Source organism: Drosophila biarmipes, chromosome 3L, assembly GCF_025231255.1.
Source record: "Drosophila biarmipes strain raj3 chromosome 3L, RU_DBia_V1.1, whole genome shotgun sequence".
Classification (NCBI taxonomy): domain Eukaryota; kingdom Metazoa; phylum Arthropoda; class Insecta; order Diptera; family Drosophilidae; genus Drosophila; species Drosophila biarmipes.
Genome location: NC_066613.1, coordinates 23,652,130 through 23,669,427, shown reverse-complemented (window position 1 = coordinate 23,669,427; position 17,298 = coordinate 23,652,130). Strand labels below are relative to the sequence as shown.

General features: G+C 45.4%; 3 protein-coding genes across 6 annotated transcripts; 2 read left to right on the top strand and 1 right to left on the bottom strand.

Annotated features, from left to right (window-relative positions):
- Positions 1-139: 139 nt before the first annotated feature.
- On the top strand, positions 140-17,264 carry LOC108034940 (protein draper). Of its 4 annotated transcripts, none has more exons than XM_017110215.3 (12): positions 140-703; positions 7,657-7,904; positions 7,971-8,134; positions 8,199-8,324; positions 11,846-12,092; positions 12,419-13,458; positions 14,055-14,261; positions 14,319-14,819; positions 15,397-15,705; positions 15,771-15,914; positions 16,004-16,036; positions 16,155-17,264. In XM_017110215.3, the coding sequence occupies exons 2-12, from the start codon at positions 7,804-7,806 to the stop codon at positions 16,409-16,411; spliced, it is 3,129 nt and encodes a 1,042-aa protein (XP_016965704.3). In that variant the 5' UTR covers positions 140-703; positions 7,657-7,803; the 3' UTR covers positions 16,412-17,264. The 4 variants fall into 4 exon arrangements, with proteins under 4 accessions (XP_016965704.3, XP_016965703.1, XP_016965705.1 ...); XM_017110214.3 differs by having other exon boundaries at positions 15,768-15,914; XM_017110216.3 differs by lacking the exon at positions 16,004-16,036 and having other exon boundaries at positions 15,768-15,914.
- LOC108034943 (uncharacterized) lies at positions 6,233-7,493 on the bottom strand. Its single transcript, XM_017110222.3, has one exon. It carries the CDS (start codon positions 7,315-7,317, stop codon positions 6,388-6,390), a length of 930 nt encoding a protein of 309 aa, XP_016965711.1. The 5' UTR covers positions 7,318-7,493; the 3' UTR covers positions 6,233-6,387.
- LOC108034942 (uncharacterized) lies at positions 8,331-11,310 on the top strand. The gene has a single exon (XM_017110221.3). The coding sequence runs from the start codon at positions 8,860-8,862 to the stop codon at positions 11,143-11,145; it is 2,286 nt and encodes a 761-aa protein (XP_016965710.1). The 5' UTR covers positions 8,331-8,859; the 3' UTR covers positions 11,146-11,310.
- Positions 17,265-17,298: the final 34 nt, after the last annotated feature.

The window sequence follows — 17,298 nt, the reverse complement described above, 5'->3', positions numbered from 1 at the left end:
AAATTATTAATTATTTAAAAGACATCGTTGTAATCGTTTTTTGAATAAAACGTTACTGCCCAAAAACAGTGACTGTTCACACAAGTATTGTTCTAACAGTGCTCCCAGGTCACACCTTGGGATTTTGGGAACACTTCGCCAACGGTCACACTGGCGAGTGCACGAAAACGGTTGCAGCGCTTGGTTTCGTTTCGCTGGATTTTAATAAATTAAATAAATTCCTGCGTGCGGTTGTGTGCGTGGGCAAATAAAAAATAAAGTAAATAGAATTCGCGGTGCTGGCAAAAGCGAAATGAGCTCCAATTGAGCTACGACGACTATATTTGAAGTGCATTAAAGAACTGCGTTGTTGTGCGTCCTCCTGGTTGTTTTTGTTGTTGTCGTCGGGTTGAGTGCACCGAAAATAATTGTTGTGAATTCGAAATACACATTAATTGGCAAATCCGCTTAGCTGCAAAGAGTGTGCCAAAATAAAGAGAGTCGCGAAACGAAAACGAGTTTGCTGCCAGTTGGGTGAGAAAGCCCAAACAATACGCAGATTTATCTAATGCCGTATATGCGCGGTGTTGTAAGCATTTAAAAATACAAATCCCACGAAATCCCATTTCGTAAACGTGGAAATTGAGTGGAATTCGATTTCGAGTGCATTCTTCGTTTGATTTGAGTGAGAACGTAACCAGTTTACTCCGTACTTCTTAGCAAGGTGAGTTCCTCAGTAGTTAACACACCAATCGTGGCACTTTTGTGGGAACTTAGTCATTGTTATTGTGTTAAAAATAAGTCTTGTGTTAAAAGTTAAATGTGCCAATTCCAACTGGACTTTACGAAAGTTCCAGTTAGCTTAGTCCGCCTCTCCCTCTCTGCTTTCTTCCTCTCTCCCCCGCTCTCCCACGGTTTGTTTATGGCCGCATTGCACTTGTGTGCGTGTCAATTAGCGCTTTTATTGAGCGCACACCAAGAACAGTTAAACCTGTTCTGGTTTCTCTTTCGCACAATTTAATGGCCTTTCTTTGGCTTTTGGTTTCGCTCGCTCCCCTTCTTCTGTTTCTTCTTCCTCGTATCTTTATATCTGTCATGAAGAGCAATCGCAGTTAATTTTGCGAAATTCTCTTTCATCGACCGCCTGCATTCGCCTCTCCCTGTGGAAAACCCGCATCTTTTAGATTCCATTCCAGTTTCCAGATTGCTGCGGAAGCTTCCAGCTGTCAGGGCAACAGCAACAACGACAACATACATAGGCAGATCAAATGAAAACACAGCCAGCATATACGCACACCAAAAAACCCAACTAACGCACACATCTGCCAATGCTCCCTGATGAGATACAGAATTAGATACAGTCCTATATCCATAAAATGCACTGCTTAACTTAAAAGATTTAAAATCTCATCAATTTTAGTGCGGGCTTAAAGGGTTTTTATTTACTTTCCTTCCATAATTTATATAAGAAATATCTAAGAGGTTTTTTTTATTAAACTTTCCCTATATTAACTCATTTGTTGATTAATTTTATAGTGAATATATTGGAGAATATCAGCAGTTCTCATATAATAGACTCTACAATGTAGAGATTATTGTGTCGCACTGCTCATAAAAATGTTTATCAGTCCCTGGCTGGCTTCCAATTTCCTTCACTTTAAATAAGGGGAATCCCGAGAAAAAACCATTAGTTTGGGTTTTTAACATTGATTTAAATAATGACCATAGTATTTCTTCTGCTAATATAAGTACTATTTGCTTTTATAAATACCTCTACACCTTTGATATATCAAATATTTATATCAAATCGAAGAATAAATAACGAGCAGTTATTGCAGTTACGTGTTTTATATCAAATCAAGGAATAAATAACGAGCAATTATTGCAGTTACGTGCTTTGTCCATATACAGCATTTTTTCTCTTCACACATTTTCCTTAACCCAGCGATTTCCAGCTTTATAACTCTGACACTGACAATGGAACTTGATCATTATTATCATACGTGATTTGATGAACGATGACGCCTGTTTAGGACTTGAGCTTGAAAGTGCAATGCACAGCAAAAACTCCCCACGAGCCATTGCAAAATGAAGTGGGGAGCGCTCTGCTCAACCCCATATCATACCATTCAGATTCCTTTATAAAGCCTGACTTTGTGTCGCCGTAATTACTCAGCCTTATTGATAGTGAAGGGTGGAGTGCCAGGGAGTGGCTGGGATAAAAACCTTGTGTGATTCCTGGTCTTGTGACAGTTTGTTAAAGAAAAACCCATCAGCCAGGTTTTTATTTTTCCTTCCATTATGATTATAGCAGTTTTCTGGTCCCTATGTTCTTTTCTCATGTCTCTTAGGTTGCATTATCCAACATTTTTTTTTGCTTTCTCCGTATTGTTGCAAGTGCAGTGCAGTTCTTGATGATGATTATGCAAAATTCTTGGTTGTCTGTCTGCATTGCAAGGTGTGGGTGCCTTTCTAGAACAATACACAAATGTTCTCTTGATTTCCAGTTGAAATGCCCCTGTGTATTGTTTGAATTTTTCTAGGAAGCTTTTGGCTTTATGCGATTTCGGGTTAGAAATAAGAGCTTCACCTGCTAATTGGCCAATACAAGTAGAGGTGCTGAGTGCGGATTTACCTGTGAAACGAATACGAAGACGGCTAAACAGCTAAAATTACTGTCTCTGCGGATGACGTGGCTACAAATTTATTCGCTTATGTACTTGTTTGTCATATTTGTCATAGTAAAAGCTGAATGCCCTCTTGAAATAATCACTTTTATAATTCTCAACTTATGTGTTATTACAGCCCTATATTTTCATTAAGCTGTTCAGTGAGCGGTTTAATCGTCTTATCAATACATTGTACCCGTGTTTATAACGTCTTGAGTACCTAAGGACCCTAGAAAAAAGTAACACAGCACAATTTCCTCAATAATTGCCGCGGCTCACGTTTCAATGCCAGAACATTTGGTTTTCATAGCAAACAAATTTCTTGCCATTCAAAACGTTTATTATTTTTTCAATTGTTTATTCCAAATGTGTTTTATCGGCAAGGCGTTAAATTGCCAACTGTATGGAAAACATATGCGTTGCGGTTATTGGAGATGTTTCAGTAAATTCGACTTTGATTTCGCTATCCAAAGTGCGGCTCGAGTTAAGGCTGTTTATATGGAGCGAGAAGCGACAATCTTTGTTTAGTATTTATCAAGTGCGCAGTATGGGGTGAAATATCTGGCTCGCCTTCCTCCCCCACAGAAGATTGTAGGAATATATACGCCAAATCCAGATGTTTTCCAAATGTACTTAGCAATTGTGAGTAAAGATAAAGAGTACTTATTTTTGGCTCCGAACCACAATCCTAAGTTCTTGTAAAATTAGGCAATGCTTTTAAGTCAAAAGTTCTTCATGAAATGGCATTCCAATTGAGATCTCTCGAAAGATGGAACAGAGACGATTCTCTTAGACTTAACAAAGCTTTTTCCTTAGTCTAAAAATGTATTCCACAGCTTTTGCTTTTGCACGATCCACTTGAATGAAATTTCCTTCACTTTCCTTCATCAAAACTCATGTGATTAGTCATAAAGAAGTGTACCTATATGTGTCGAGCACTTAAAAGGCACAGAGACACGTAGACAGGCGGTCAGCGGAAATGGATTTCAACTTATTTGCCAAGCTCCTAATACAGGTGCTAACAGTTTGCAACTCTAGATACATTTTGATTGCCCTTAGACTACGATTAAAAACTACCATCGTTATCTCTGGTTTGTTGATGTTTGTGCAACGCTCTCCGAAGATAAGGACAACTTATGTACTTAAGCAAACACAAGGGGTACCACAATTACCCATCTGTTGGGAAAGGCGGAAACTCAAACCTCTGATTTTAGGGACCTCTGATTAATAACCGAACTTTTGTGAATGAACCCCAAGTGATTCAGGCAAACCAGATGCTGCTCACACAAAACTTATGAATGGTGAATGGAATCAATACTCGATAAAATGAACTGTGCCGGCCACGTTTTCCATTGAAAAATCTCGCACACTCGCCTATTATACAGCCAACAGATCACATAGTTTATAGACTATAGTCTAGCTTTGTTTAAGTTAAAGTGACTCATCCACGACATTTTCATTTAGCTCATTAAAACAGCAATCAGCCATGTAAACAAATAAGTGAATTGCAAGTGTAAACTCGTTTTCTCGCAGAAACTCACATAATAAGAGAGCTTTTCGCATTTTAATATGATTTATGCGGAAGGGAGAATGCAAGTTTATTTGCTCCTTAAGTGGCAAAATGAAAACTAATGGTGATGGGTTAGCATATGTAATTCTCTAATGGGGTCCATAGTTTCATGTTTCTTTTATATGTATCACTTGGGTCAGAGATTTACTTTGTTTTCATAACTATATTGTTATTATTAGTTTCAACATTTGATTTATATAAATTAAAGCAAAATTTGCTTACTTCTGTCTTTCTAATTTTCCCAATCAAATCCAAATAAAGCCTGTGTTTATTTCGCACATTTTTGCTACCATATCTACAGCGATTTTATTTATTTACATGATGATTTCGTATTATTCTATTAGTCTGTGTCCCTGACCGGATTACGCATCTTCCGTTCTGTGGTTTAGCTTGTTTGTAGGGAGACCGAATTAGTCACATTAAAATGTACAAATATCATTGAACCGCACGGCTGTTGGGATAGAGCAGAAGGGTCTGAGTAGTTCTTATCGCACCGTTCTTATCTTTAGTAATCTGAGCAAAGTCGAGGGGTTGCCAGTGGGTATCTCAGTCTGCATTGTACTCTGTCAGTGTAGTCTATGAGTGATATTGAAAAAGATAATAATTATCGTTGAAATGATAAGTACTTATTTTCTTAATTTTCCTGTAATATCTTCAAGAATTGTGTTAAATTGGCTAGGATTTTTTCGCTGTGTTTGAATTTTCACCGGGGTTTTCCAGGCCCTACTAGGTTTTGGAATTCCTAGGCTAATTCAAAATCGGAGTAGTGATGAGTTAGGGGCAGCACCTGCCATGAATCAGATTTCACGCTGGATAGAAAAATAACTGGCAATTACCTTTGCTATATAAATACAGATTGTGGATCACGACATTCGCCGCTCTAATTGTAGGTATTTTCCAACTGAACAGACATATTTGTCCCATGCTTCATGCCAGTTTTAATAAGCAACTGCTCGAAGAAACAGCTCTCTTTTGTCTGCTAATATTAATATATTTAATATTAAAAGTGTATCTTCATTTCCTGGGCAACAATTGTAAGTGGTTCGGCCTGGGTAGTTTTACGGATACCGATTTATGCAATCCATTCTCGATGGGTCATTGGTAATTGTAAACCGGGTTCGGACCACACTTGGCCCAGTTCACACGTAGACTTGACACATTTTTTGTTTCAAGTTCCCAATATCCATTACCAGCAAGTTTTATTGAAATTGAGAAGCATAAGAGTCGCAAAGGTAGCCTCTATATATTTTAATCGTTATTTGTGTCCCTGGGGCACTGAATCGAAACTGGAGGCGTTTCCCTTGGGAAAAGTCTTGTGTATGCTGGGGAAACCAATTATGGCAGGCAGTAGCCACTCAGTGAATCATAAAATATACTATAATGCTGTGAAAATGGGGCTCTTTGCTGGCGGGATGCAATTGAAAGTGAAATTGCAACGAGCATGGTCGTCAACAAAGGCCCACAATCTCTGGTTTTGGTTTCGCTCCATGAGCAGCGGAAATGTTTTCGTTTCGATCTGTGTACATCCATATTTATCATGCAAAATAAATTGCAACCATAATATACAACAAATGGGATTAATGAGAGATGGGCTGGTGGTCAGAGCAAGAGATTTATTTGTAAACAAAATAATATATATTTGCGAATTATCGATCAGATCTCGAATAAGCAGAAAGGCAGGTATAGAACACCTTTTCACAGATTGCAGTATTTGGTAATGAAAATAAATAAATAAATCGGGAATGCTGGACATATAATGGACATACAGCAGATACTATTTTAAAGTATCATCGATGATTCTTTTTTATTCCTTTAAAAGTGGCTGTTTAATGTTCTAATGATTTTTTTAACATAGCCCATGTAAATCCTGAAAAACCATTAAACAGATAGGATCTAAAAATATCATCAATGATATATATATATTTTTGAACTTTTACTCTTATTCCGATCATTTTTCATTATATGATATATTGCAATATATTTTAACCCATCTTAGATCCTTAAAAAACACAGATACGTTTTATGACCTCTATTTCGTTGCTGCAACACAAAATATAGTAGATGTTCAGGTGGTTTCTGTTGGTGTGTCTTGTATTATTTTGTGGAATGCGCTGCTCTAGTGTTTTAATGTGAAGTGTGATGTTTGAGATGGAGGGAGGAAGCTCCCTCCTAAAATACACGTCGGCGCAGCTGACGCACGCCCTCGACCAAGCCCGTTCTCAAAGAGAAGACAAAGGATATGGCAAAGCCCACCAGGCTGAGGAGGAACAGCCAGGGCGTCACTAGGACCACGATGAGGAAGAGCAATGTGTCGTTGCCCTTGGCATTGGCCAGGCGCCACAGCATCTGGCGCAGGGAGCTGCGCAACTGGAATTTGGCGCGTCCCACACGGAAGCGAACGCCACCGCAGAACCAACCGATGCGCTGCACCTGGCGGAAGCCCACAGCCACCAACAGGGTCAGCAGTTGCAGCAGCACCAGCAGGTGCTTAGCAATGGCCGTCTGTCCACAGCGGTGGAGGGTCTTCTCCAGGCGCTGGCGCCGCTCCTCCGGCAGACGGTCCATCACGCATCCGAAGGCACGGCACCAGCGGGAGTCCAGGGGCACGGACGACTTGCCCGCCTTCTGGCTGCACAGATCGCTCTCGGAATCGGTATCCGTGATGGCCGGACGTGGTGGCCCGTTCCCCAGACTCTGGGTCTGGTTCAGAAAGTCCGATGGCGGCGTGGTCTCCTCCAGCATGGAGGGCACCGAGAGATCTCCCTCAAAGGCGCCGTAGTAGTTGGAGATGGGAGGCACGCCCAGTCGCGGTGTGCCACGCTTGACTCCGCCGCTCAGGATGCGCTGGGCCATGGCGGGCAGCGGTGGAGGCATGGTCTCCAGGCCTGCTCCCTCGACCAGCGAACGCTGACGGCTAATGGAGCGCATCAGCGGCTTGGTGGGCGACTTGCCCAGGAACGGCATCCCGTTGAGGCCCTCGGGCACGGGTGATCCGGGTCCAAAGCCACCTCCATCACCGAACTGCGGGGCATTGAAGTTGAAGGCACTGGCTCCGAATCCTCCCGGGCCGCTGTTGAAGGGCAAGCGCTGCTTGTGCATCCTCTCCTGCTTCTTGCTCTTGGGTTCTGGTTGAAATTTAGTTGTTTTGACCCCGCGGGGATTTCGTTTCCCAGTTACTTATTGAGCAGCTTTCAATTTCCGGCTGTGTTCGAAATTATCTACTTTCAGACTGGGGACTAACTTGGTCGGGAGCTGTCGAACCGAATATGGGTTTCATCTCACCGAATCAGATCCCACTTGGATGGGGCTTAGAGATAACAAATAATAGAGGATAGCTGTGTAATGCCGTATTTTGGAAAACCTCTATATGCTTTAAAATGAGTGATTCCCTGAACAACAACCTGACTAATGCATTTCATTCTCCCTTTGTTCTTGCAGCTAGTTGGCTCCGGTTCAATCGCAGCCTGAGTCATCCTTTAGTGCAAGCCGACTGTGATTATCAGTTCAATGTGATGCGCCAGTGAAGCTGCATCAGCGAGAGAAACCCACTGGAGGATCTGGAACCTGCAAAACACTGCCATCATCATGTTCCGATTGATTCTAATCGCCTGCCTGGTCCAGCTGGCTCTGGCCCAGGCGGATCTTAAAGATCTGGATGGACCTAATATCTGTAAAAGGAGAGAAACGTAAGCTTGGCCTTGGTTAAACCCAGCAAATGAACGATGTTTAAGGAGTAACTTATGTACCCCTAGGTATCCCGTGGAAGTGGTCTACACAGAGCTGCAATCCTATCAAGAACGCGGCTCCACCTGGTGCGTCACATTTCCGCCAAGGTGCTCCACCTATCGCATCAAGCACCGAGTGGTAAACAAGACCCAGACGATTATGAAGACCCGTGTTGTAAGGGATTGTTGCGGTGAGTTGGACTGATCTCTGTCCTAACATATCTTTTAAGATCTAATACGTTGTTTTCCCTTCAGATGGCTACATTGCCAGCGCTGGAGAGTGTGTGCCGCATTGCTCGGAACCCTGCCAGCATGGCAGATGCATCTCCCCGGAGAAGTGCAAGTGCGACCATGGTTATGGAGGACCCGCCTGTGATATAAGTTCGTTGACCCCTTAACCTAATTGTACTTTGTCCCTAAATGTTGTGTGTTCTTAACGGAATTTAAGCAATGAACTGCCTTGGGTGTTCCCTGGGCGCGGCTCATCCTGCAGTCTGAAATGTTGTAGCTTTAATATTTTTATTTTTATTTGCCCAGGACTGTCTGTGATGAGCCGAGCCCCGCTGATAAGCTTTGTCGTCTCAAATGCCCTTGCAAAGATTAGAAATTGTCTCTGTAGTTTCGATTGTTTAGTTTCGAATATTTTATGTCTTTTTATGTGATTCATCTTAAGCAGTATTCAATTCGGAAAGTACGCAAAATGATTTATAAACAAAGAGTTGATAGTAACAAAGAAATGAAATGATAGTAGCTTTAAGCAGTTAATGCAGGAGTATAAGTAGATAGGTTTTCTCAAAGAAACTAAACTCCCCAACATGACAATACTTTAAAAGTCAAATAAAAACTCTGAACAAAAAAGAAGAAAAATATAAAATACCATAAAAATAACACTACTAAACACAACGACGAACACAGAATGGATGAGGATGATTTTGATTACCTGCCGCGTGGGAACACCAACAGATTGAGCGTACCAAATGACCCGGCCTTACTAGCCGTGTATGAGCTCTACAAGACTCCCCTGACTGCCCATCGTCAACTCGTTTCCGAGCACAACCGGGATACCTTCGCCGAGGCACTGAATGGCTCCGGCCAAGTGCCCACTTTGTCGGATCTATGCGTTCGGCAGCTGGCGAAGTGTGGCAATGCTCACGTGCCCGCTGCTGTGCGCAAGGACCCGCTGAAGATGCGCATCCACTACGATTCGCTGGACGTAGAACTGCCCCTGCGTGAGTGCTACTACGTGGAGGATGTGAGCTACTGGAGGCGCGTGGTGCTGGCCAAGTGTTCGGACACTTGTCTTGTGATGAAGGGCTTAAACGATTACGATTGGCGCGGCAAGGGATTGAGCCTTAAGTACGTGGAGCTGGTCGAGGCCTGCCCTGCCGCCCTCTGGCCAGAGCAGGAGATGTCCCAGCTGGCCGAGCTGATTCAGGATCACGTGCGCTCCATGGACATTCGCCATCTGCAGTCGCTGACGGAGTATGCCTTCCGGAAGGTGGGACACGAGGAGGACGACTCGGAACCAGACATCACCTCCGAGGAGTCCGTTGGGATTCAAATATCCAGCGATGAGCCTATGACCCCGCAAGATGGTGTCGAGGAGGAGGGCGAGGAGGAGGAGCGTGGCTCGCACTCTCCCTCGGTGCAATCAAAGGTCATTGGCTTCAACACAAAGTTTATGGTCGACTTCTCGGACGACGAAGAAGCCTCCGGCGGTGAGCGGCGAAAGCGTCGGCAGGAAAGGAATGCCGCCCGCCAGCGGCTGAGAGATCTGAAGGCCGCCAAGGAGGCGGAGCACGAGGAGCGGCGGCGTCGACGCTCTGAGGCACGGAAGTCCAAGGAACCTGAACCGCGCAAGAAGAGGAAGCGAAAACAGCGCATCGAAGGCACCTTCGACATCCGAGTGGAGCCAGAACCGAATGACGGTGAGGACAAGGTGATGGACATGCGCAACAAGCAGCGCTATCTGCGGCATCTGCAGCAAATAAATTTTTCGGAGGATGACTGCACCCACATCGATCTCAGCTTCGTGCGCCACTTTGTCAACCTGGTCTCACTGAACCTGGAGTTCCTGGGCCCAGCTGTGGGCAGGGACTACCACCAGCGGCACGCGCTATTCTCGATTAAGGACATGGTTCGCCTGGCCCGTGGATTAGCAGCTCTGACGCAGCTCCAAATTTTCCGGCTACGCAACAGCCGATTAAATAACTTTAAGCTGTATACTCTGTGCCGAGCTCTGCGATTGCTGCCCCAGTTGGAGGTGGTGGACTTTGGCTACAATCAGATGACCGACGATTGCGGCCCCGAACTGGGAATCCTGCTGGAGCGGCCCCACATGCTGAAGTCCCTCGAGCTGGAATACAATCGTTTGGACTCGCGCGCCATGGCAGCCATTGGCGAGGCACTGCAGCGACCAAGCGTAACCAGGCTGGAGTATCTGGGATTGGCCCACAACAAGATGAGCGGCGATTCGCTGGCCATCCTGTGTAATCGCATCAAGGGCACCGAGCACGTGGAGGAGCTAAATCTGTCGGGGATCGACGCCAGTCCTCGCACCTTTGTGGACGAAATCAGTGAGCTGGTGCGTCATCATGATCCGCTTCGCCGGCTCACAATGGTGGCCATTCCCTTGGGCTACAAGCTGGGCACCAGATTGATCTGTGCCCTAAGCGCCAACAAGAATATAATCCATTTCGATTGCCGTGACTGCGATTTGGATGAGGACGAAGAGCTGGATGCCGATATAATAGTTAGGCGGAACGCCTCCTTCAGTGAATACACCTTCATTTCGGATACTGAGCGTTTCCCCAGCATGACCGATGTGCTGGAGTACGCGAAGACGCTGAAGCATCCGATGGTGCAAAGGATCGAGGACGACATGGCGAGGAGGAAGGAGTGCATCCGACACTATCCGCCACCAATGCCCAGTGTCCTCAGTTTAAGGCCACAGACACTGGTGGTGGAGGAGTCGGAGTACGACATTTGGAAGGTGCTCGGCATCACCACAAAGGCGACCACGATTGCAACTCCACCTGAAGAGATGGTGAGGAAGGCGAGTTCATCTTCGGTACTCAACAAGGAACCATTTATTTACGAACCCAACGAATTTACCCTGGACGAGTTTCGAGAGCACGTATATCTGGCCGGGCCATCGAATAGGCACTCCTACTTTGTGAAACAAAGACAATCGGTCCTATAACCTTTTCGGGGATTATTATTACCCACCAAAATTCAATGTTATCATAGCTCTAAATATAGGAAATAATAATAGTGGAACTTTAAGTCGCACTGGAATGCAAGGAGTGTAGAAAATGTAAATGAAATACAACAACACATAACATATTAAATATATAATTTTTTTTAAGGTGTCCGAGAATATTATAATGCTATATTAGAAACAATGAAAATCTTTTATTTGTTGCAAAGTATATAGCAAATTAGGAAGTAAAGAATTTAGTTTTGAAAATAGCTAAACTTCTTGAAGAACCATTCAGTAAAGCAATAGCTTTTGCAAGGGCATTCCATCTTTGGACTACCGAAGATCTGCACTTAGAAACTCCGTAGTTGTACTTTGCTTTCCCCCTATATGTTGCTCTATAGCTTGTTGGTTTGTCCTTTTTGAGTTGCCATCTTGACCCCAAATCTAACCCCGACCACCCACACTCTACACCCCACTCTCTCACACACCCACGCAGGCCACTCCGGCTCAATTATCCAGGTGCAAGCAGGCTTTTGGCCACTAACTACCCCCACCAAAGCGGCAAGACCCGGAAGCTTCCGGGATTGTCGTGGCTTCCAGGCAAAAGGCAAAAAAGCAAAATAGCAAGAAAGCAGCAACTTACTGTCGCACCCGTAAACCCCAACCGCTGCTAACCAAGTTTGTGTCCACTCTTCGGTAGATTGCCCACCCGGCTGGTATGGCCGGAACTGCTCGATGCAGTGCGACTGCCTGAACAACGCGGTCTGCGAACCCTTCTCCGGCGACTGCGAGTGCGCCAAGGGCTATGCCGGAGCCCGCTGTGCGGACATCTGTCCGGATGGCTTCTTCGGGGCCAACTGCTCGGAGAAGTGCCGTTGCGAGAACGGCGGAAAGTGCCATCACGTGTCCGGCGAGTGCCAGTGTGCGCCCGGATTCACAGGTCCCCTGTAAGTGGACGGAACGCGAGGAGTTGTCATGATATTTTTGGCCGAGGATCAGGCAAAATTATACGTAGAATTCCGCATTAATCGCTAAGGTCTTTAAATATCTTTTAAGACTTATTTATGGGTGTCTAAAAGTATGCAGTGAGCAGAGATTAGTCGTCTTTCTGCATGCTTTAATTGCATTTCTTAGTTTTAAATATCTTGTTGCATACTTTTATACACCTAAAAATGATTTGTAAAAGGGCTAAAAAATACTCTCGCGATTCTTGGCATTCTACGGGTAATTTTGCTCCTCCCAAGACCCTCTACTAATCCTCCGCTCCAACTAGATGCGACATGCGCTGTCCGGACGGGAAACATGGCGCCCAGTGCCAGCAGGACTGCCCCTGCCAGAACGACGGAAAGTGCCAGCCGGAGAGCGGGGCCTGCATGTGCAATCCCGGCTGGACGGGCAATGTGTGCGCCAACAAGTGCCCGGTGGGCAGCTACGGAGCCGGATGCCAGGAGAGCTGCGAGTGCTACAAGGGAGCCCCATGCCACCACATCACCGGAAAGTGCGAGTGTCCGCCTGGCTATCTGGGGGAGCGCTGCTTCGACGAGTGTCCGCTGAACACGTACGGGTTCAACTGCAGCATGACCTGCGACTGCGAGAACGATGCCACCTGCGATCGGGCCAATGGAACGTGCATCTGCAATCCCGGCTGGAAGGGCGCCAAGTGCGAGGAGAGGATATGCGAGGCGGACAAGTACGGGCTAGACTGCAACCGCACCTGCGAGTGCGACATGGAACACACCGAGCTGTGCCACCCGGACACGGGCAAGTGCCACTGCAGCATCGGATGGAGCAGTGCCCAGTGCACCAGGCCGTGCACCTTCCTGCGCTACGGACCCAACTGCGAGCTGACCTGCAACTGCAAGAACGGAGCCAAGTGCTCGCCGGTCAACGGAACCTGCCTGTGTGCGCCGGGCTGGCGGGGACCCACCTGCGAGGAGAGCTGTCCGCCCGGCTTTTATGGCCAGGATTGCGCCCTGCGCTGCGACTGCCAGAATGGAGCCAAGTGCGAGCCGGAGACGGGACAGTGCCGCTGCACCGCCGGCTGGAAGAACATCAAGTGCGATCGTCCCTGTGACCTCAACCACTTTGGACAGGACTGCGCCAAGGTGTGCGATTGCCAGAACAACGCCGCCTGCAATCCGCAGAACGGAACCTGCACCTGTGCCGCCGGCTGGATGGGCGAACAGTGCGAGCGGAAGTGCGACCCCGGCAGATTCGGACACGACTGCGCCCAGAAGTGCCAGTGCGACTTCAACAACAGCCTGGCCTGCGACGCCACCAACGGACGGTGTGTGTGCAAACAGGACTGGGGAGGTACTAGCGGGTTTCTAAATACCTCATTCACTTTATCTCATCAACTCCATAGATCATTGGGAAAATCATGCTGCAGATCATAGTCATAGTTTTCAAGGGAAACTAGGAAATCACTTGATAACTACATTTTTGGTATAGGAAAACATAGATCTTTATGATTACAATGCATAAATCAAAGAAAAAACCAAAAGCTACCAGATCTTTAAGTTTTATACTAGCAAAGTATCTCTTTTTTGGTATTTTGAGTAGTAACTTAAAAGTACTTTATCCTGCATGATTTGTTTATAATTATTAAAAAGTGCATTCAATTGATTTGATTATTAGGAGTAGTTTTTAAATTCAAGTATCCTAAAAGTGTGAGAAGTGTTCCTATTTAGCTCAAATAGGAGCTGGGACATCCTACCTCTAACCCGATTATCAGTACCAACTTACATTACTGCTCTGCACACATCTCATTTCTTTCATTTTAATTGCATATACTTTGCATGGCCTCGTTTCATTTCTTTAATTTAATTGCCTTTCTGGTTTTGCACCTGTGTGTTTCTGGTTTTTGTTTGTACTTGTCTGATGCCCAACGACCAATCGAACAACCCAAGGCGTTCATTGCGAGACCAACTGTCGGAGCGGTTACTATGGTGAAAATTGTGATAAAGTTTGCAGATGCCTGAACAACTCCTCCTGCGATCCCGATTCCGGCAACTGCATCTGCTCGCCAGGATGGACGGGAGCCGACTGCGCGGAGCCCTGCCCGCCTGGATTCTATGGCATGGAGTGCAAGGAGCGCTGCCCGGAGATCCTGCATGGTAAGTGTACCATAACATCTATGGTTATTCATTATTAAAAGTGTGTCTTCTTCTCAGGCAACAAGAGCTGCGATCACATCACGGGTGAAATCCTGTGCCGCACTGGTTATGTGGGACTCATCTGCGAGCATCCGTGTCCAGCCGGACTCTATGGACCCGGCTGCAAGCTAAAGTGTAATTGCGAGCACGGCGGCGAGTGCAACCATGTGAGTGGCCAGTGCCAGTGCCTGCCTGGATGGACGGGCGCCAACTGCAACGAGTCCTGCCCCACGGACACATACGGACAGGGATGCGCCCAGCGGTGCCGCTGCCTGCACCACAAGGTGTGCCGCAAGGCCGACGGCATGTGCATCTGCGAGACGGGCTGGTCGGGCACGCGCTGCGACGAGGTCTGCCCGGAGGGATTCTACGGCGAGCACTGCATGAACACCTGCGCCTGTCCGTCGGCCAACTTCCAGTGCCATGCGGCCCACGGTTGTGTGTGCCGGAGTGGCTACACGGGTGACAACTGCGACGAGCTGATCGCCTCTCAACGAGTGGCCGACCAGAGCGAGGACTGTGAGTTTATTATTTCCATACTTAAGGTGTTAGTACATTTTACAAAACTAATACAAACCTAGGAGGGGTGTAGTGCTAGCTACGAGGTCTTTGACTACGTGTTAATGTACTTAATTTAACCACTTTTTTTTTTTTTTTTAATTTTACCAATGTATTAAAAATGTTTAATTTTGGTTTGTAGGATATGTCGTATATTTGACTCATTGTTATTGATTGTTGGATTGTTGAGGTTGAGGTGTATATTGTTGAGATTTGAAAGATTGGTTGTCCTTACGGGAGATTAGTTTGAGCTTTTGCTCGTTCAGTGAGCTTGCATTCCTTGCGAATAGTTTGTTTTTGTCTGGTGGAAGCGTTTCGATGCGCTTCAGGCGACCGCCGAGTTTTTATTGTTACTGTAGGCTATGGGTGTTTGGAAATTGCACTGCACTTCTTTGTTTGTCACAATAATTTTGTGTAAGCATTTGCAAAGCGTGTGTATAATTGCGCTAGTTACACGTCTCTACTTGATAAGATCTTAACTGCTACTGTTGTGAGTTTATATCTTTGATCTTACTCATGCAATCCCTTTTCCCCGCAGCAAGCCGAGCGAGTGTGGCTCTTACCCTCGTCCTGATGGTCCTGTTCGCCTGCATAATCTTTGCGGTGTTCTTCTACTACCGACGAAGGGTATCCAATCTAAAAACGGAGATCGCCCACGTGCACTACACCCATGATACGAATCCCACCAGCTGGCCACCCAATCACAACTTCGATAATCCCGTGTACGGAATGCAGCCGGAGACACGCCTGCTGCCCAACAACATGCGCTCCAAGATGAACAATTTCGATCAAAGGAGCACGATGAGCACGGACTATGGCGGCGACGACTCCAATGCCAGTGGCAGAGGTGGGATATATTACAGCTAATGCCTTTAAGATACAGATTTTACTATTTCGTTGTACCTCCAGTAGGCAGCTACTCGATCAACTACAACCATGACTTGCTGACCAAGAACTTGAATGCAGACTCCACAAATCCCATTGTTTACAACGATTCCCTGAAGGAGGAGCATGTCTACGATGAGATCAAACACAAGGAGGGCTACAAGGACCCCGGTATGTCTTTAGATTGTACAATAATCCGGCTAAGAAATTTCGCAACTAACTATGTACTCCACATTTGCACACATTTCGGCATAAATCAGTGAAAATTTATAGCAAGATTTTGTTTCCCGAGGGTAAGCAAGTGCTCAAGAACCTTTCCGTGTAGTGCCCTGTTCGATTTCACTCATGTCCAGTGTTTAGAGGGATCCTTTAAAGTGTCAGTGGTCTAATTGTTCGAATTTCCCGCCCTAGATGAGTACGATCACCTGGACTACTCGCGACCCAGCACCTCGCAGAAGCCGCACTACCACCGCATGAACGACGCCATGCTCAACATCAACCAGGACGAGGAGAAGCCCAGCAACGTAAAGAACATGAAGGTGCTGCTGAACAAACCTCTGCCGCCTACGGAGCCGGAACCGCAGCACGAGAGCTTCGACAATACGAACACCGACCTCGACAATGTGTCGACGGCGTCGCCCAGTTCCAGTCCGGAATTCCGCAAGTAGGCAGCCGGAACAGTCACTTCACCGGCTGGCTAGATTTTAAGTCGACATGATATTTTAAAGTGTCTGCATAGGATAAGAAACTCCCTACATCATTTGGGAACGTTAGTTTAAATATTTCCTAGAACTTTAGTTGAGTACGTCGTGATGTTATGTATTTTTGTGTAGCATTTTTCTTGCATTCGACTTGTATTTGTCCCTATTTGTATGTTCGCTCAGTGTAGCCATGTCAGCTCAACCAATTGTAAATTATTATTTAGGGGCCCTTTACAACCCAGCGACGGTCCTAAACTTTTGTAAATGTCTATTTCACTCGCTCCAAATTTTACTAACGATTATGCTCATTCGATACACCATCAACGCGACTAACACCCTAAGTGAAATCATGTTAATTTAAGTACCTACAACACCTCTTCCTGTTGAAATTGTGGAGTGTCTCTGAGACGAACTCGTCGAAACGAAGGTTGCAATAGATTTGAATCGAACCTATGCATATACAGATTGATATCAATAGGATAAGCATATGGTATTTATATTTTTAATAAGCGACTTATTTTTAGAGTGCATAAACAATACATTAAAAAATACAGTAAATCTATTTTGAATACCATGAAATATTGGGTTGGTAAATTGTTAACAACATTAATTGATGATGTTCTGTAATCACGAAACGTTTGGCCAAAATTGTATAAAACTAAGATAAATCGATTTTAGATCAAATATTTAAAAGTAGCTCAAATATTGGAATAATACGATTGTGTAAACGTTAACCCATATTATGTTACTCTTCATATACACGTATTCGATCTTTTGAAATCGCGGATAATAAAAACATAAGTACAATTATTTTAAGAAAGAGTTTTTCAATTTCCACCCATTTCCCCAAGAGA

What these genes read in the sequence shown, in the direction of transcription:
- LOC108034943 (XM_017110222.3), bottom strand. Translation starts at nt 7,317, where the DNA reads ATGCACAAGCAGCGCTTGCCCTTCAACAGCGGCCCGGGAGGATTCGGA.
- LOC108034940 (XM_017110214.3), top strand. Translation starts at nt 7,804, where the DNA reads ATGTTCCGATTGATTCTAATCGCCTGCCTGGTCCAGCTGGCTCTGGCC. An exon ending in GTGCAAACAGGACTGGGGAG is followed by an intron (nt 13,459 to 14,054) that starts GTACTAGCGGGT and finishes GAACAACCCAAG; the next exon opens with GCGTTCATTGCGAGACCAAC. An exon ending in GGCCGACCAGAGCGAGGACT is followed by an intron (nt 14,820 to 15,396) that starts GTGAGTTTATTA and finishes TTTTCCCCGCAG; the next exon opens with CAAGCCGAGCGAGTGTGGCT.
- LOC108034942 (XM_017110221.3), top strand. Translation starts at nt 8,860, where the DNA reads ATGGATGAGGATGATTTTGATTACCTGCCGCGTGGGAACACCAACAGA.